The 20,570-nt window shown below is 43.3% G+C and overlaps 1 protein-coding gene across 4 annotated transcripts in view; it reads left to right on the forward strand.

Moving 5' to 3' along the window:
- The window catches only part of NEK5 (NIMA related kinase 5), a 117,006-nt gene that overhangs the window by 31,703 nt on the left and 64,733 nt on the right, over positions 1-20,570 (forward strand). For all 4 annotated transcript variants that reach the window (XM_030200437.1, XM_030200436.1, XM_030200438.1 and 1 more), the window contains exons 8-10: positions 9,595-9,649; positions 14,024-14,224; positions 17,357-17,453. In XM_030200437.1, coding sequence (XP_030056297.1) covers positions 9,595-9,649; positions 14,024-14,224; positions 17,357-17,453 — 353 coding nt within the window. The remainder of the gene's footprint in view (positions 1-9,594; positions 9,650-14,023; positions 14,225-17,356; positions 17,454-20,570) is intronic.

The following is a 20,570-nucleotide window of genomic DNA, read 5'->3' on the forward strand; positions in this document are numbered from 1 at the left end:
TGCTGTGAGGGGGTCTGAGAACTAATGGTTCTAGTTAAACCTCCTGCTACAGGTGTGGACTGTGATACTGTTACCACAGCTGAAACATGCATGGCTGTAGCTGTATTTGGGTCTGGAGGAGCACATGGGAGACCCGTAATGGCTGACCCCTGCAAATGTGAATCCTGTACATGATCAATGTTCTCATCTATATGTGGCATCTGCAGTGTTAATTCCCTGATTAAATGCTTCAAGTCTGGAACCTGGCTGGCCTGCATTTCTAAAGCTAAAATTTGGGCTTTCATTTTATTTTCCTGAGCTGCCTGGCTTTGTACCTGCATTCTAAGGGCGTCTAATTGATCATTTAAGCAACTAGCCATTGTGATTAGAAAATCCTTTTCTGTGTTTACCTGCATGCATTCTCTCTCTTTGGCTAGTAATTTGTCGTTCAATTCTGCATGCTCTTTTAAGGCTTTCTCACACATGGCCCACATTAACCAAGTGCATGCAGAAATTCTCTTGCTCCCTTCCTTAATTGAATATAAATCACATTTTGTTTCAGTTACATTATGGGTCCAAGGATTAGGGCCAGAGGATTCTACGCATTGCTTAGGCAAAGTGGGGTTATCTATGTCCTTCTCAAAAGAAACTGCAAAATTGTTTTTTATTTTATGCCAGAGCATGCCTAAAGATTTGATTATGCAATACATAAAATACATGAGTGCATAAGTACCTAAATAAGACCAAACATCCATCCAGCACAGCATTCTAAATATTCTAAATGCCCTGAAAACCTTATCAGTTTATCAATCGGAAATTTAATTAATGAAACCTGACAAAAATATAATTTAAGAACACTGCTATTTCATTCTAATTGCACAGAATACCTGCCCCCGTTCTGCACCAATTAATATGTTACACTTGCTGCCCTCATTCTCCACCAATTAATATGTTACAAGAAATTCTACCCACTTCTCCAGCAATTAATATGTTGGAAGAAATGAGTTATTTTGGGGAAAATAGCTCGAGAGCAACTCGCTACTGTTTATAATTTAAGAGCAAGCGCTGTATTTATAAGTTTTAGGATATTAATTTCTCCACCAATCACCAAAGGTGATAATTGCAATAAATTAAATATATTAAGTATATATACTCAGAACACACAGAGACCGTATTTTTAGCTTCAAAAAAGGTTGATTTAATATACAATTGCACACGAGAGGTAGGTTTTAAAAGAGGAATCTTTTACAGGTAATCTGTGCATAAAATAGAACAAAGTAGCAGCTAGATCAACTTACAAGTCCTTGTTACAAGCATGCTGTGGTCCAGCTGATTGATGAGCACATGTTGAGGACAGGAGGCATCAGCGGAGCGGACCCCAAAGAGAGCAGCAGTTTCCAAGAGAGGCAGGTTTCCAGAGCGGCAGGTCCCAAGAGAGCGAGCTGGGCTGTTTCCAGGCCTTTTATAATGTTAGCAGAGAAGCATGGTGTGTGCATGTCTTGGATATTTTGCAAGGCATTATGGTTAATGTAGTCTCATGTCTGCACACGACCCCTGAGTTGGTCTCATGTCTTATGACATCACGAGACTTAGTCTGGATTTTGCTGGCAAATGTCTTTTGATGTCCTGTTCAGTCTCTGTGGCAGATACACATTACAAGTCCTTCCTTTCTGCACATGTCTGGAAGCTGATGGGAGGGGCAGGTATACCTTTGACAAGCAAATGTCCTGTTTATGGTCCACCCTTTGAAGTCTTTTGTCTTCAATGGATTCTCCAGACTCTCTGCCTCCTTGCATCCTCTGGTTAGGTCCAATCTTTGTTGTGTTGATAAAGCAGTCTTAAGTCTTTTGTTTTGAGGAATGAGAAAAGGCAAGGTGAGGCCCCAAAGGGAGAGGGAAGGGGGCTTTTGGAATGAGACTATTTTCTCTGCTGCAGTGTTTTTAAAAGATACACAAATATATTGCTGTATATATATCCAGCAAATATGCTACATATTTCAGTAATAAACTGATACCGTTACATCACAACTAGACTACTGCAATGCAGTATACGTTGGCTGCAAGGAAAGCACACTGAAATCACTTCAAACTGTCCAAAACAAGGCAGCAAGGCTAATTTTCAAGGTTGAACTACGAAAGAGCCACTCAAAACACTAGACTGGCTACCAATCAAGGCAAGACTGTTCTTCAAAGCAAGCACCATCATGTACAAAACATTATTCAGCCTGTCACCAGAGTACATACTAGACGTGATAGAACTAAAGAAATGCGAACCCAGAAACCAGAAGCTACCTACTTCTCCACCTACCAACTTGCAGAAACATAACCTACAAATCTATCTACATGGCCGGACTTAATTACCTGGATTCCAAATGGAGGAACTCAATGCCAAAGATCACAAGAAGCATCACGAACTATCTTCAATTCAGAAAAGAACTGAAAACATAACTTTTTAAAAATTCTACAACAAATAATTTAGCCATTAATGTCCAGTCTGATTACTAATCACAAACCATCATATAAATCCCAACCGAAATATAAACTGCACTTGTAAACCATCACTTTAAGTCACAACTAAATTGTATAATGTAAACAAATACTGTAACTTAACCAAGATGTAACTTGTTAAGCCACTTTGAACCGAAACTTGATAACAGTGGGATATAAGAATGCATAAATAAATAAAAATTCCATATTCCCCCTGCCGTACTCTTCGCTCTCTAAATGACCATAGACTTGTCTATCCTGGCCCTAGGTGTGCCACTCTGGAATCTACCAGATATCAAGCATTCTTCTTTGCTGTCCCAGCCATGTGGAACTCTTTGCCTCTTACTATTTGTTGTGAGCTATCCCTAAAAAAAATTAAAGGCTTTGGTTAAAACATAGCTCTTCCAACAAGCTTTTCCATCATCATCATCCTAGGTGTTGTGTCAGTTTTTGCTATCTCCTTATTTTCTCTTCCCTCCCTTCTGTTGTTGTAATGTTAATTAATGTCACGTGTGCGAAATTTCTCTTGTTCTTTCCTATCAACCATTGTAGTTCCTTTCTTTACTTTGACTACTGTTTCTATGAGTATTGTACACTGCTTTGAACTGCTCATTGGCAAAGGCAGTATAGCAAGTATCAGTAAATATCTTTGTAATATACATCCTTTGTATGTGCTTTACTGTTCAGGTTTATGAAGGAGGAGTGGGTTTTATATACCACCTTTTTCTGAATAAAAATTGATTGAATAATAAAAAATAAAGCTTATGCTTGGTAGATAACACATTTAATAACTGTGCTCCAGCAGTAATTCGTAAGTGGCATAGCTCATAACTATAAGGGGGGGGCATATATGTGGGCAAAGCATAGGCAGGAAATGGGCATGTCTCTCATTTATGTCTACAATTTATAGAATGCTAAAGATGTGTACACTGCTTGCCACACTTGGGACTGCCCATTTACACCTGCCATAGACCAGGCATAAGTGGATGTGCTTACATTTTGGCCGTTAATACAGATTTACACTAATGTTGTATAACAGAATCTAGGCACCCAGATATCATTGCACTGGATCAGGGCTCCTACATCTTTTTTCTTACATTTGTACCCTGCGCTTTCCCACTCATAGAAGGTTCAATGCGGCTTACATATTATATACAGGTACTTACTTGTGTTGGAATGTATTGTATTTTTACATGCATTGCCTGTCACCTATTATTTCTCTGTGATTACTCTGTGACCTCTGATGTGAATTACTTAGAGAGGTCACACAGCTATGCAACTTCCTGTGGGGGTTAGATGCAGCACATACAGCACATGGAGCACATGGAGCTCATGATCTCTCCTAACCTGAGAGGATCTATGGTGGTGTGAGCATCCATTACCATCTAAGCACATGGAAGGAGCTGATAATACAAATGTATAGTAATATGTATATAAAAGCCTGTCTGATTATAATCTAACTACAAACTGTGAGTAAACAGATGTTTTGTTACTTCAACTTTAAAGTGACTCAGCAGTGAATTATTCAGGGGTGTATGAGAGAGAGATGAAGAAAGAAATTAACATTTCTAAAGCTGAAGCTGTGTGTACTAAAATCTGCTAATTATTTACTACAAATAATCCAACAAAAGGGTTATGGGCCCAGGGCTCAGGAATTGAAAAAGAAGAGAAATATTACCAGGCAGAAAAAAAGGCCACATTTTTCTCTTAAGTTTTAAAGGAAAGATTCAGTCTGTCTCTCTCTCCCCCCACACAGCAGACAGAAGGCTAAGAAAATGGCTGAGGGAAGAAATTCACCATTTTTCTATTCTCTCAAGGTGCCTAGATTAACTGAGTTTAATTATCGGCAGTGGGAATTAAGATTCATATGTCTCCTTCGAGCAAAAAGATTAAATATATGCTTAGACCAAGACAGAACAGCTGAAAATATGGCTGAATGGGACAATGCAAACTATTATGTGAAGTGCATGCTTTTGGAAGCTCTCTCAGAGAAACAAGCCATATTAGTGGAGGGAAAAGATACACCAAAGGACATTTTATATAAACTGAGAACTATGTATGCAACTACATATGCAAAGCAGCAACCAATTTGGTTAGCAGAGTTGAATGAAACCAAATTAAGGGATAAAAGTAAATGTAATGATCACATTATGCATCTTATGTCTTCATTTCAAAAGCTAGAACTTTCTGGAATTCCCATGTGTGATGCATTGAAAAGAGCATTTCTTTTTACCTCACTATCAAAGAAGTTTGATGTTTTTAGGTCTGTAAATGAGGCCATTGAAGGGCAATCTTTTGAACAGGCAACATCAAAACTAAGGCAGGAATGCATAATAAATGATTCTGAGGAGATGTGTTCTCAAAGCAAGTCAGAGAGAAATGAAACAAATTTCTTGGCAAAGAACAGAGGAAGGCGGAGCTATGGGAAAACTCCACCCAAGGGCAAGCTGATTTGCTACTCATGTGGAAAGGAGGGACATGTATCTAAATGGTGTAAGGAAACACAAAACACTCCCTCTAGCTCACCTAAGCCAATGGAACTAAAGAATTTTCAAACCAGGAAATGTATGAAGGACAAAGATAAACACAAGGGCTTTCTAATGGCAGAAAAATCTTTGACTATGGTAAATAATAATTCAAATGAAAGTACTTGGATTTTGGATTCGGGGAGCACATGCCATTTAACCAATTCTAAAGATTTCTTTCAGGAAATGTGTCCAGAGGAAGGTATTCTTAAAACTGCAAACGCAGGGACTGCTAAGATCCAAGCAAAAGGAATTGGATTCTTAAAATGCAAAGTGTCTAATGAAGTTAAAGAAATTCCTGTAAGTGATGTCTTGTATATTCCCCAAGCAGTTTGCAATATGCTTAGTGTATCTACATTAGATAAGAAGGGATTTGTGATTCATTTTGAAAACAGTAAGTGCACAATCTCTAAAAATGATGAAGTGTATGCTGAAGCTTTTATGCATAATGATGTTTATAAGCTGAACATTTCAGGTGAAGCCTCACATATGGCGCAAGTAAGGAAGAATGATGGTAAATGTAGTCTGGAAATCTGGCACCGCCGCCTGGGACATCGTGATTCTAAGGTGATCCAGGATCTTTACAGTAAGCAACTGGCCACCGGCATTCAGATAAGTGCAGATGCTGGTAAAATTGAGAAATGCATAGACTGTGTTACTCAAAAAGGTATGAGACCCTCATTTCCTGCATACACAGGAAATAGGAGTAATAAAGTGCTGGACTTAATACACAGTGACTTATGTGGACCGTTTAATATCCCATCATTGGGAAATAACAGATTTGTGCTAATATTCTTGGATGATTTCTCTAGATATTGTGTGGCCTATTTGCTGAAAGAAAAAAGTCAAGTCACAGACATGCTGAAGAAATACGTAGCCATGGTGAGCAATAAATTTGAAAGAAAACCAAAGGTTCTTCAGACCGACAATGGTGGTGAGTTCACTTCACAAAGCATGCGCACATTTCTAGAACAAGAAGGCATTCAGCATATCACAACAGTAGCTTATACACCAGAGCAAAATTCTGTTGCAGAGAGAAAATTTAGGTCACTTGTGGAAATGACCAGATGTATGTTGTCAGATAGCAATCTCCCTAAAAGACTATGGGGGGAAGCCATTCTCACAGCAGTGTACCTACAAAACAGAATGCCAACTAAAGGCGCTGAGCGCACACCACATGAGACATGGCATGGTAGGAAGCCAAACCTGTCACACATAAGAACATTTGGAAGTACAGCATATGCTCATGTACCAAAGCAAAGAAGGCATAAGCTGGATTCCACAACAGAAAGGGGCATTTTAGTTGGCTATACTCCAGGACACAAAGGATATAGAATTTTGAATCTGAAAACTGGCATTGTTGGCATAAGACATGTTACATATTTTGATGAAAACAAAAGGGTTGATAAAGGCTGGATTATCCCAGATGAGCCTTATCATCCAGAATATGAAACTAGAACCATAATAGACATGCCAGTGTATATAAATGCCATACCAAGGCAGATGTCTGAAAGCAACTCACCTGTATCTAACGAGGAACAGGCAGAGGAAGCAGACACAGAAAGGATCATTGAAGAAGACAGTACAGTTGGAGAAGGGGAATCAATTGGAGAAGGACTCTCAGATTTAGAGGATGCGGAAAGGTCAGACCAACCTGTTGTCAGACGCTCATCCAGGGAAAACAAAGGTGTTCCACCCCCAAGACTGTCTTACCTAACAAAGTCAGCAGAAGCTCAAGAGCCCTTAACATGGGATGAGATTGAGAAAATGCCAGCAGAAGAAGCTGCTGAATGGCATAAAGCTGCACAAGAAGAAATTGATGCATTGGATAAAAATAATACTTGGATTCTTACAAAATTACCTCCTGGCAAGAAAGCTATAGGATGCAAATGGGTATTCAAGTTAAAAAGGAATGCACAAGGAAAAGTGGAAAGGTATAAAGCCAGATTAGTCGCAAAGGGATATCTTCAAAAATATGGAGAAGATTTTGATGAAGTGTTTGCACCTGTAGTGAAACACACGACAATCAGAACACTTCTGAGCATTGCAGTCTCAAAAGGCATGCAAGTCAAACACATTGATGTGAAAACAGCGTTTCTTCACGGAGATATAACTGAAGACTTGTACATGGAACAGCCAACAGGTTTCATAAATACAAAACAAAGACAGCTAGTGTGTAAATTAAACAAAGGTCTTTATGGATTAAAGCAAAGTGCAGAATGTTGGAATGATAAATTGCATGAAATATTGACAAATTTAGGATTTAAGCAAGGTGAAGCAGATAAATGTTTGTACACTAGGTGCACAAATGGACAATATGCATACATTTTGGCTTTTGTTGATGATCTGCTCATTGCAAGCGAAAGTGAGCAAGAGTACAAGGACATTGTAAAGTGTTTAAACCACAATGTTGAGATAAAAGAACTTGGTAATGTGTCATACTATCTTGGTATAGAAATTGAGAAACAAAATGATGGTTCTTATCTTCTAAGCCAGAAGCAGAAAATAAATGAGCTTATTGAAAGTTTAGGTATGCAAGATGCCCAAGTTGTAAGCACTCCCATGATCACTGATTTTCTGAAGGATGAAACAGTAAGAGAACCTTTACCAGATAACATCCAATATAGATCAGCCATAGGTAAGCTTTTATATCTAACTACCACATACAGGGCTGATATAGCAAATGCAGTAGGAATTTTGAGCAGAAGGGTCAGCTCACCTACCAAATCAGATTGGACTGCAGTTAAAAGGATGGTAAGGTATTTAAAGGGTACCATTGATTGTAAATTAAAGGTTTCAGCCAATAGTAATCCAAAACTAATATGTTACTGTGATTCAGATTGGGCAGGGGATCATTCTGATTATAAATCCACAAGTGGATATGTGTTTATGTATGGAAATGTACAAATTTCATGGGCCAGTCATAAACAAAGTATTGTGAGTTTGTCTTCTACAGAAGCTGAATACGTGGCCGTATCGGAAGCGTGCAGAGAACTGATGTGGATTGAAAAACTTTTGCTGGATTTTGGAATAGCTGAAAAGAGACCAATCCAGATAATGGAAGATAATCAGAGCTGCATCCGACTGTCACAGAATGACAAGGTTCAGTCACGCACCAAGCACATCGCAACGAAATACCACAACGTGCGAGAGTTGGCGAAAGAAGGGGTCATCAGTCTACACTATTGTCACACCAGTGAGATGACAGCTGACATCATGACCAAACCGTTACCCAGAGAACATTTTGTGAATTTGCGTATAAAGCTTGGACTTTGTATGAATAAATAATTGCATGACAGTTATGCATGAGAAGGGGTTTGTTGGAATGTATTGTATTTTTACATGCATTGCCTGTCACCTATTATTTCTCTGTGATTACTCTGTGACCTCTGATGTGAATTACTTAGAGAGGTCACACAGCTATGCAACTTCCTGTGGGGGTTAGATGCAGCACATACAGCACATGGAGCACATGGAGCTCATGATCTCTCCTAACCTGAGAGGATCTATGGTGGTGTGAGCATCCATTACCATCTAAGCACATGGAAGGAGCTGATAATACAAATGTATAGTAATATGTATATAAAAGCCTGTCTGATTATAATCTAACTACAAACTGTGAGTAAACAGATGTTTTGTTACTTCAACTTTAAAGTGACTCAGCAGTGAATTATTCAGGGGTGTATGAGAGAGAGATGAAGAAAGAAATTAACATTTCTAAAGCTGAAGCTGTGTGTACTAAAATCTGCTAATTATTTACTACAAATAATCCAACAACTTGTACCTGGGGCAATGGAGGGTTAAGTGACTTGCCCAGAGTCACAAGTAGCTGCCTGTGCCTGCAGTGGGAATCGAACCCAGTTCCCCAGGACCAAAGTCCACCACTCTAACCACTAGGCCACTCCTCCACTCCACTCCACTTTGTGTTCCTTTATAGAATTTCCCCCATTATGCATTAACCTTTTCTGTAAAACCATATAATATGCTTGGGGATGAAGCTTATGGAGGGGTGGGGGGAGGAATGTAGCATTCCAGAATACAGGGCCAATTTCAGAAAAAGAACATCCTATGGCATTGACTGTCAGGGTCAATGATGCATCATTGTACCCTAGGCCTTTGGAGAGTTTTCACAGCATTACAGCAATGTAACACACAGCTGGCATCTCACCTGACAGGAGAGAGCAGTGAGGTCGTTCTCTTGGAGTGGGCAGATCACCTCCACTGATCCCATTTCCTCATGCTTCCCTTCTTTATCTTCTTTTCCTTTCTTCTAAGCTCTCTTTTGCCAGATTTCAGTTTTCCCCTCATTCCTATGATGCTTAGCAACTTGTGCATTAGCTACAAATTTTCATATATCATCTAAATTTTTGACCTTTGGGAATATGGCAAGTCAGCCTGATCTTTTACCAGATATTGGTGTAATGACATGTTCTCTCCTACACCTATTCTATTCAAGACAATTAAATAAATACAGATTGGTTGATGTATTGTATAATGGCAGATCTTCAGATTTAACACATTCTGTTTTCTAAGAAGTCTTACATTTTCCAGTCTTTAGGATGTTGATTGCTTCTCACTAACAGCTTTATTGCTTTCTCTAACAGAGATATTTGGTCTTTGGGCTGCATCTTATATGAACTCTGCACTTTGAAGCATCCTGTGAGTATGCCAGTGGACAGAGTGTTGCGTAATGTGAGACAAAGAAATTTCATAGGGAATAGGAAAGGAAAAGGGAATGGGACTTGATATACCATCTTTCTGTGGTTTTTGCAACTACATTCAAAGCGGTTTACATAGTATATACAGGTACTTATTTGTACCTGGGGCAATGGAGGGTTAAGTGACTTGCCCAGAGTCACAAGGAGCTGCAGTGGAAATTGAACCCAGTTCCCCAGGATCAAAGAATCAAACCCAGTTCTCCAGGATGAAAGTCCGCTGCACTAACCACCAGCCTACTCCTCCACTGAAAACTCTGTGGAACAGAGGTTGTTACCAATTTGTTTGGAGAATTAGACATAGGAGTGGAACAATGCCAAAATTAAAGAATAAGGCTTGCAAATAAAACCAAATAACTATTGGACACCAAAAAGGCACCCGATTAGACATATTTTATTAAGATTATTATAAATAAAATACAAATCAGACATAGGCGTAGACTGGGGGGGCGGGGGGGGCAATGCCCCCCCAAACGACGACAAGGTGCCGCCGTGCCATTAGTTAAAAAAAAAAAAAACACATCCAGGCACGCGCTCCTCTCCATCCGCTTGGCTTCCCTGCCCTCTCTGTCTGCGTCCCGCCTTCCTCTGACGTCAGAGGAAGGCGGGACGCAGACAGAGAGGGCAGGGAAGCCAAGCGGACGGAGAGGAGCGTGTCCGTCTACCCCTCTCTCTTCCTCTCTCCCTCCGGCGCAGGCAGCAGTCTTTTTCAGCGTTCCTGGCAGCGGTAGCGATGTACACGCTGCCTTCGGCCCTGCCCCAAAGCCTTCTCTTCAAGTTCCTGTTCCCGCATAGGTGGGAACAGGAACTTGAAGAGAAAGCTTTGGGGCAGACCGAAGGCAGCGTGTACATCGCTACCGCTGCCAGGAACGCTGAAAAAGCTGAAGACTGTTGCCTGCGCCGGAGGAAGAGAGGGGGTAAACGGAGTCACGATCTTGGACCTCGCGGGGGGGGGGGGGGAGCAGTAGAAGGAAGATGGATGGAACTGGGAGGGGTGGGGAGCAGAGGGAAGATGGATGGTACTGGGAGGGGTGGGGAGCAGAGGGAAGGAGCAAGAGATGGATGGGACTGGGAGGGGTGGGGAGCCAGAGGGATGGACCAGGAGATGGACCAGGAGATGGATGGGATTGGGAGAGGTCAGGCACAGCAGAGGGAAGGAGCAGAAGATGGATGGGACGGAGGGATGGTGAGCAGAGAGAAGAAACAGAAGATGGATGGGACTGGGAGGGGTGGGGAGCAGAGGGAAGGAGCAAGAGATGGTTGGGACTGGGAGGGGTGGGGAGCAGAGGGATGGACCAGGAGATGGATGGGATTGGGAGAGGTCAGGCACAGCAGAGGGAAGGAGCAGAAGATGGATGGGACGGAGGGATGGTGAGCAGAGAGAAGGAACAGAAGATGGATGGGACTGGGAGGGGTGGGGAGCAGAGGGAAGGAGCAAGAGATGGTTGGGACTGGGAGGGGTGGGGAGCAGAGGGAAGGAGCAAGAGATGGATGGGACTGGGAGGGGTGGGGAGCAGAGGGATGGACCAGGAGATGGATGGGATTGGGAGAGGTCAGGCACAGCAGAGGGAAGGAGCAGAAGATGGATGGGACGGAGGGATGGTGAGCAGAGGGAAGGAACAGAAGATGGATGGGACTGGGAGGGGTGGGGAGCAGAGGGAAGGAGCAAGAAATGGATGGGACTGGGAGGGGTGGGGAGCAGAGGGAAGGAGCAAGAGATGGATGGGACTGGGAGGGTGGGGAGCAGAGGGAAGCCTACTGGAAAGAAGACCCTGCATAAAACAGAAGACACTGGGACCAAAGCGAATAGAAAAACTAAATGATCAGACAACAAAGGTAGATAAAAGTATTTTATTCATAATTTATTAATTGAAATGTGTCAGCTTTTTGAAATGTGCATCTGTGATATTTTGCCTGTAAATTTCAATTCCTTCCTCCATATTAGCATATTCATTTGCATATGTATATATGCAAATGATATGCTAATATGCTCCGCCCATTCTTTGCCCCCCCCCCCCCCCAAAAAAATGAAACAGTCAAACTACGCCTATGAAATCAGATTATATTTGCACAGAAATATTATATTTGCATGTCTAGGTTTCTCCTAAATTATCCTTGCAAGTACTACACTAGGACGTATACTGAGTGTTGAGTAATTGCTTTGTAGATCAGATAGTCGGGGAGCTCCTCAGATGATCATTCTGTACCCAAGCTTGTTTTAGTAGAATAACTTCTTCAAAGATCCTTTGTTTTTTTTCTCATGCTTTTTGTGGTTGATATTTCCTATTAATCACAGGTTATGAGCAGGCTTGTTGCATTTTCACCTACAAACATGTCTCCAGTTTGATTTGGGGAGAGCAGCCTTCTGAGCCTGCATGCACTAATGTACTTAGAAGAATTAATCTATGCTCTTTTGATGAAGTCAGTACTTTGTAGTTTTCATCTTGGTTCACAGCAGTTAGCATTAAGGGGATGTGCACAAGCAAAATAAATTTCAATTCATTTTCAGAATTTTCAGATATTTTCTCAGTTTTCAGGTGTTTCTTTTTGTTCATTTTATACCTTTGATTTAATAAAATAATTTTAACACAATTTAAAATGTACTCAAATTGACTTAACTTCCCCCCTGAATTAACAAATTATCAGTGTGGGCTACCGTTAAGACGTATTATTTTACTGTTAACCCCAGTTATTAGTAAGTAGGTCTCATTGTATAAAATTGGTGCTATGCTGAAATAACACAAGTTAGTGATAAAATGACATGTCTTAATGATAGCCCATGCTGATAACTATGCTGCTCATGGGCACTAAAATTAAGGCATGCTAATGAACTGAACACATGCAAATGAATAAACATCCCTATGGGCCATTTGGAAGTCCATTTGGGGGAGCGACCACTCCCATTGCGCCCCCCCCCCAGCTGCGCCTCTGATTCTAGTACAGAGCAAGAGGGGAACGGAGAGGTGGTTACCAAAAGTTTGAATGGAGTGTACAGGGAGGCTGGTAAGGAGTAATGAGAGTGGCCAGGTATGAAGGCACATCAACGTAAAGGGCTTTGTGAGCAATAGTGAGAGCCTTGTGCTGAATGCAGTACGGGACAGAAAGCCAGCGATGTTGCTTCAGTAAGGGAGTGACGTGATTATATCAGAAGGTATGGGCCAGAATTCGGACAGAGGTGTTCTGAATTAACTGAAGCTTCTTCAGAGCGATGGTCAGAAGCCCACTTAGATGATATTACTGTTGTCCAGTTTTGTGGCAACACGGGCATAAAGTAAAGCAGCACAGCTAATAACATCCAAATAAACACAGATAGAGAGGATGAGACGCAGGGAATAGAAACAAAATGGATGACTGAGGAAATCTGAGACTGAAAAGAAAGTGTAGCGTCCAAGACTACTCCAAGATATTTGAAAGAGTCAACCAGTGTGATGGGGGAACAACGCAAGGAAGGGCAACTGAGGGGTTGGACAGGTGGTCTGTCGCCCACAAGGCAACAGTCTTCTGCGGATTGAGAGACAGACGCTGCTGGGAAAGCCAACAGTGTATCCTCTCAATGCAAGCCTTAAAAGAGGAAGAGATTAGGGTTACATGGATCATGGGAGGGAGCTTGTGTGATAATGCCAGTGTTGGTGGCTGAAGCGTGACACTGACTTGAGTGCTGCTCTGGCAGCACATGCTGAGATCCACGCAGGAGACCTTTTTGGCTGGCGGGGCTTGGCATCCCTGCCACCAAAAGTATGTTTTAATGCTGGGGGGGGGGGGGGGGGGGGGGGGGGGTGCAGCTCAAAATGGCCTTCTCGCTACACCCGATACAGATAAGTGTTCTTGAATAACTGGCCCTAAGAATTTTCCTTTAGAAAACTTGGAGCCTGAAGTGTTATAACGTGTGCAGCATGTTTGCTATGGAATTTATTTTATGTGTAGAGTTCAACACGTGGTCACATGATGCTGCCTGACAAATCACACAGCTTGATTATTCTCAGCCATTTTGTAAGGCACCTCTGTGCAGTGCATAATATTTCCTTAATGACTACCTACTCATTCCAAAGTGTAATTCTATCATATGTTTCTTTGAAATGATGGAGAACCTTTTTTTTAAAACTTGGATATCTTAAGGTGCCAAATAACTATAAATACAAAGCTAGGAGTTTACTCAAAGTTAGGAGTTGTAGTTCTTGAGTGCCATATTGAGCATGTTTGCTATAAGCCTGCCATACAGACAAATCTGTTTTAATTAAGTTTTAAATGACTTGTTAATATTAAGCACCACTATTTCAATATCTTCCCATTTGACTGGATCCATTTCTTTTACTCTCAGTTCGAAGCTAAGAGTTTACGTCTGTTGGTACTGAAGATTTGCCAAGGACATTTTGCTGCTATCTCTCCAAAGTATTCTTATGACTTGCGCGTGTTAATTTCCCAGTTGTTCAAAATATCTCCAAGGGATCGGCCGTCTGTGACTTCCATATTAAAGAAACCCTTCCTACAGAGGCGCATAGCCAATCACTTAAGCCCAGAGGTAAGTCTTCTAATCCTTCCAACTGCACTGATTTCAGTTCATAACCTCTGGCTCCTGAAATTCCTTTTCTGTGTACAGGGCCTGCTCAATCCGGTAAGCGCGGCAGGGTGGCGCTGAGCTTTGGAGGCTCCAAAAGCCACTGCAAGCTGCGCTTACCTGTTGTGCCAGGCTAGTTTCTTCTCCCTTCCCTTCCCCATCTACTGCGTGTCATGTATCTCTCTCTGCTGCCCTCTCTTTCCTTGCCCTCCCCCATGCAGCACGTCTCTCCCTCCTTGACTCCCCCCTCCTCCGAGTCTAGTGCTTCTAGCCCTCTCTTCGCCCACAGTTCAGCACCTCTCTCTCTCTCCCTCCCTTCTGGCAGCATCAATGAAGTAAAAAGCAGAGCTGCGTTGACCAGCCCGAGGGACTTCCTTCAGCCATGTCACGCATGTCCGTTAGCATGCCGTAGTAAAAGGACCCGAGTTACTTGATTGTGACTTGGAAGCAATACTTGTTTAATAATTTTCACTGTGGTGATTTTGGATTACACATATATTTATTAGAAGATTGAGAAATATTAATGAAAATGGATTTTTTTCTTGGCCTGCAATTATTGTGAGCTGATTTGATAAGTTATGCTTCTTTTTGACTGAGGTCTTTTTCTGTACTTTTTTCCTTTCTTTTTCTTGGTGTTTAATTGTGCTCTCCTTATCCCAAATTGAATTTTGTTGGGTAATTGAAATCACCCATTATTATACTGTTGGCAAGTTTGCTAGCTTTTCTAATTTCTGTTAACATTTCTTCTCCTGTCTGATCGTTCTGGTCTGGCAGATGGTAGTACAGCCCTACGCGAGTATTCTTTCCCAGAATTTTTACTTTGACTCAATTCCCTCTTTAATATACATTGCAACCCACGTCCTCCAATTTATATCATTGCTATATAATTTATGCCCTGGTAACACAGTGTCCCATTGATTGTCTTCCTTCCATCAAGTCTCTCAGACAGGGGTGTAGTCAGACCTCACGGTGGGAGGGGACCAGAGCCCGAGGTTGGGTGCACATTTTGAGTGCCGCCACACCGCCCCCACCGCCATGCCACGCCTCGCTTCCTTGCCGCATCCCCTCACAAACAAATATCTTTGCTGGCAGGAGTCCCCAACCCTCGCCAGCCGAAGACTTCTTCAGTGCCGGTCGCCGGCGCATCCACGTTTGCTGCCTGCTCCCTGCTCTTCTTTCTTCTTGCTCCTCCTGTGCACACTGACGCTTGACCAGTGCTGAAGAAGGCTTCAGCTGGTGGGGGATGGGGACCTCCGCCAGCCAAACCAGGGGCCCGGATGAAATTTGCAGGGGCCCAGACCCCCGTGGCCTCCAGTAGCTACGCCCCTGCTCTGAGATACCTATTATATCTATCTCTTCAAAGGGGTTTAATTGAGCAGGAGAGGCTGAGCGAGCGAGCCACTGATATTCAGTGGCATTTAACTGGGTAGCGCTGCTGAATATTGCTGCTAACCAGCTGACCGGTTAGATTAGGGGTGTTCTGGGGGTGGAGTTTGGGCAGAACTACAACTTAACTGGTTAGCAGCGATATTTGGTCCACTAACTGATTAAGTAAACACATAAAGATAGGATAGTAAAAAGGCTGCCCTAACTTGGGGGTCCTTTTACTAAGCTACAGTGAGCACTAATGTGTTCCAACGCAGCTTAAAACGCCTTACCGTGGGGCATGCCCAGCACCCCACAATAATTTTAGCATCAGTATGCGTTCTGCATTAATTGGTTAGTGCAGCTAAGAAGAAAAGCCATACTGGGTCAGCACAAAGTGCCTAAGAGGGGCATAATCGAATGCGAACGCCCATCTCCATGGGCGTCTATCTCCGAGAACGGGTACATGAAGGGGCGGGACAAACCATATTTTCAAAAAAAATGAGCGTCCATCTTTTTTCCGATAATACGGTTTGTGCCAGCCAAATGCATTGGATTTGTGTGGATTTGAGCTGGGCGGTATCATTTTTCAGCGATAATGGAAACCAAAGGCGCCCAGCTCAAAAACGACCAAATCCAAGGCATTGGGTCGTGGGAGGGCCAGGATTCGTAGTGCACTGGTCCCCCTCACATGCCAGGACACCAACCGGGCACCCTAGGGGGCACTTGTAACAATTAAAAAAACAAAGTTAACTACCTCTGAAGTCCATAGCTCCCTTCCCTTGGGTGCTGGGCTCCCCAAAACCCACTGCCCACAACTCTACACCATTACCATAGCACTTATGGCTGAAGGGGGGCACCTAGATGTGGGTACAGTGGGTTTTGGGGGCGGTTTGGAGGGCTCCCATTTACCAGCACAAGTGTAACAGTTGGGGGGGGGGGGGGGATGGGCCTGGGTCCACCTGCCTGAAGTGCACTGCACCCACTAACAACTGCTCCAGGGACCTGCATACTGCTGTGATGGAGCTGGGTATGGCATTTGATAGTGGCATACAGGCTGGAAAAAAAAGTTCTTAAAAGTTTGTTATTTTATGGTGGGAGGGGTTTAGTGACCATTGGGGGAGTCAGGGGTGATCATCCCCTATTCCCTCCGGTGGTCATTTAGGGTACTTGTTCGTGAAAAAAAAGGGTCCAAAAAAAGTGACCCAAATTCACGCTAAAAACTCCTTTCTTTATTCGATTATTGGCCGAGTACGCCCATCTTTCCTCGGCCGATAACCACGCCCCAGTCCCGCCTTCACCATGCCTCTGACATGCCCCCGTCAACTTTGGCCGTTTCCGTGACAGATTGCATTTGAAGACGCCCAAAATCAGCTTTCAATTATACTGATTTGGGCACCCACGGGAGAAAGACGCCCATCTCCCGATTTGGGTCGAAATATGGGCATCTTTCTCTTTCGAAAATAAGGCGGTAAGTTTTATCCTCCGCCCTAAATCCATCCCTGTTACCACCTACTTTTTATTCTCTTAAATTTAAGAGTTTAATGAAATTTTGAGTATAAATTTTGGCACTCAGCCCTAGCAAACTTTTAAAGAGGCCAACCTCGGAGTGTAACTCTGAAAGTTAGGGGATATAGCCTTTGGATATTGGGCCCATTGTTCCTGAAGTTGCCTCTAAATGTTCTTTTCATGTCTTGCTAAGCATTCTTCTGCAATGTGTTTTACATTCAGTTGATCCAGGAAGAATTCAGTCATACTGTCATACACAGAAAGAAGCCTGGAACATCTAAGCCTGCTTTTCATTCTCCAGCAGCCCGGCCTGCACATGGTAAGACTTCAGAAGCAAAGGAGGACCAGCTCAGTGGCAGTGTCATTACAAGGCCCCTATTTTTTTTTCTTTTGGGTTTAGCTCACACCTTTTCAGTGGTAGTTCAAGGCAAGTATGACACCCTGAGCAAGGGTTGAGGGTTGGCCTGTGGAATAATACAGCTGGACAAAGGGTTATAAATGAAAACAAGTGTTTAATTGAATCCTGAGGCCTGTTACATTACAGGACCAGGAACAAAAGATAGAACCTCTCTGTAGTTCAATAATCAGTCTTAATTAAGCAGGCCTCAGGCTGGCAAGGCCTGAACACAGTCTGTTGATGTTAGGGTGGCAGATGTACTAAACCTTAATGAGCCTTTAACGACCCTCCAGCAAGGAAATTTTGATCTGTTGCATGCATCAAAGGGCTTTTACAGAGGAAGCTAGCAGCTAATGAAAACGGAATGCAGATGAGCAATTTGTGTACAAACCCCATTGAAACGAGATGCACTAACCTTTTCCGATTGCCTTTACGCAGGAAAAAGGCAGGAAATCTAACGAGAGGTCTGTACCTCTCGTTAGGACAGCTCTGTGCCAGGAAAAATCATAAAGTGAAAAAACAAACAAACTGTGAGCCAATCCCAGCGCATTAGCAGAGCTAAAAGCGCTGTGATTGGTCAAAAGGACGTAGCATTACATATGTCCAAGCTGTGTTTAAGCTTAAAGAAAACGTGTCATAAACCACATCAATGTAGTGTTTGCGTATCCAGAGCATGTTTGAGCCTTACCCAACAAAAATCAAAAAAAGAATTGGGAGGGGGCAAAGGCGCTCGTGAGGAGCGTCCTGTATGGCCGTCCTTGCCCCTCCCCCCCCACTTCCCCCTGCATTATAAATTAAAAAGCAAAACATACCGTTAGCAGCCCCGGAGAGAGACGCGCGACCGAAGCTGGGTGAGGACAGGCATCAGCTTTTCTTCTTGCCCATGCAGCGCCTTCGGACAGAGGAAAGAGGCGCTGCACGGGCCCGGTAAGAGGGAGGGGGGCCCGGTTGAGGGGGGGAATGGCGGTGACGACCCCAAGAGGGGGCGGGCACATGGCGGAGGATGTCGGGAGGCGGAGCTGAGGGGAGACAGAGTAGTGAGGAAGGGAGGGGGGCCGGGGCTGCTAACGGTATGTTTTGCTTTTTAATTTATAATGCAGGGGGAAGCGGGGGGGGGGGGCAAGGACGGCCATACAGGACGCTCCTCACGAGTGCCTTTGCCCCCTCCCAACCTTTTTTTTATTTTTGTTTTGATTTGGGAGCCATGTGCTTGTGTTTTGACTGTTTGTGGCATGCGCAGAGCAGCTAACATAACGCTTGGCTGCTCTGCGCATGATTTAGGGGCCGATTACCGACGTGTATTATGATTCTTTGATACATTGTACTTTTCAATACCGATCCGAGCATGTGTGACTTGTTGTTTTGGTGCATTCTTCGTTTTTTAAAAATCGTTAGGGACTTTAACGATTTAGATTTTTTAACGTTTGCTTGATGCATCTGCCTCTGAGTCTTTCTCAGTTCTTCTCCAGAGTACTAGGATCTGGCTCCAGCCAGACCTTGGAGCAAGGCTTGTCAGTCGCAAACAAGAAGCAAAAGCAGCTTACCTCAGCCAGGTCACAATTCTTAACCATAGGTGGTGGTGGTGGCATACACTGGGGCTTCAATTCCTTTTTCTGTCTGGGCCTCCTTGGTAGACATCGACACACAGTATATTAAAATGTATGCTAAAAGCCTATTAGTTACCCTGCAGGAATACAGGACTGTGCACTGATGTCTATAACAGGAACTCAATGCCAGAAAACTACCGCCAGGTCTGAGGCTGATGTAGAGCCCCCGTGATCAGCATCAGCCCCATCTCCTTCTCCTGTACCCCACTCTGGGCAGAATTTTTATGGCATCTACTGGCCCTCCCAGCTCCTGATGGGACTAGCTCCAGAACCAGGCAGCCTCCCTCCTACCCCCATCTGGACCAATTGGGCTCCTCTTCTCTCCTTCCCACATTAAAATTGTCTCCCTGGTTTTAGTGGCACCCCTCCTCCCCCCAGCCCAACCAGAATTTTAAAAAATAAAGAAAGAAATAAGTGCCTGGTGTTTAGTGGCACACATTCCATCCTGACCCCCTTTCCGGTTCCCCCCCCCCCCCAGACCCCCAAAACTTGAATGAGACAGGAGTGATGCCCACTCGCTCCTGCTTCCGGCACTGGCTGGGGCCAGTCTGTCGTATAAGGGAGATTTTTCAATATATGGCAGACTGGCCCTGCCTAGTGCATCTCAAGATAGGGCAGGGCACCACCATTTTAGAGATGATAGCACCAAAAGCAGGAGCAAGTGGGCATTACTTCTGTCTTTTTTTGAGGTATAGGGGTGTGGGGGGTCCCTACTCCCCACTAGACACCAAAGACTATTTCTATTTAATTCAGGGAGGGCTGAGGTTGAAACTTAATTTTTAGTAGGGAGGGGGTGTGGGCAAAGGGAGATAGGATCAATTTATTTTGCCAGTGGTTTCCTTTGTGTGTATGTGTGTATTCAGAGATCCATGAGTTTCCACCAACTCTCTCTCTCTGTGGACAATTAGAGATGGACAGAATTGATTGAAAGCAGGTTTAAGGGAGAAGTTATCAACATGTGCAACTTGATAAGATGGGTTATTTTACCACAAGTTGTGCTATCTTAGCAGAGGGTCTCCTTGCATAAAATGACACCCTGTGCTAAAATAGCACAAGTTAGTGGTAAAATAACTTGTCAACAGTAGCCTGCGTTGATTAACTTCCCCCCTTAAAGGTGAATTAATATTCCTATAGGGTCATTTTTATTGGCTACTATTGTTTGGGAATGAGAAAGGGACTTGATATACTGCCTTTCTGTGGTTTTTGCAGCTACATTCAAGGCGGTTTACATAGTATATACAGGTAGTTATTTGTTTCTGGGGCAATGGAGGGTTAAGTGACTTGCCCAGGGTCACAAGGAGCCGCAGTGGGAATTGAATCCAGTTCCCCAGGATCAAAGTCCTCTGCACTAACCACTAGGCCACTCCCTTTTTGAAAGCTGCTAAAAAGATTTACAGTTAAACTTTTTTTTTTTTGCTCCTGTTTTATCTGT

Source organism: Microcaecilia unicolor, chromosome 4, assembly GCF_901765095.1.
Source record: "Microcaecilia unicolor chromosome 4, aMicUni1.1, whole genome shotgun sequence".
NCBI classification, from domain to species: domain Eukaryota; kingdom Metazoa; phylum Chordata; class Amphibia; order Gymnophiona; family Siphonopidae; genus Microcaecilia; species Microcaecilia unicolor.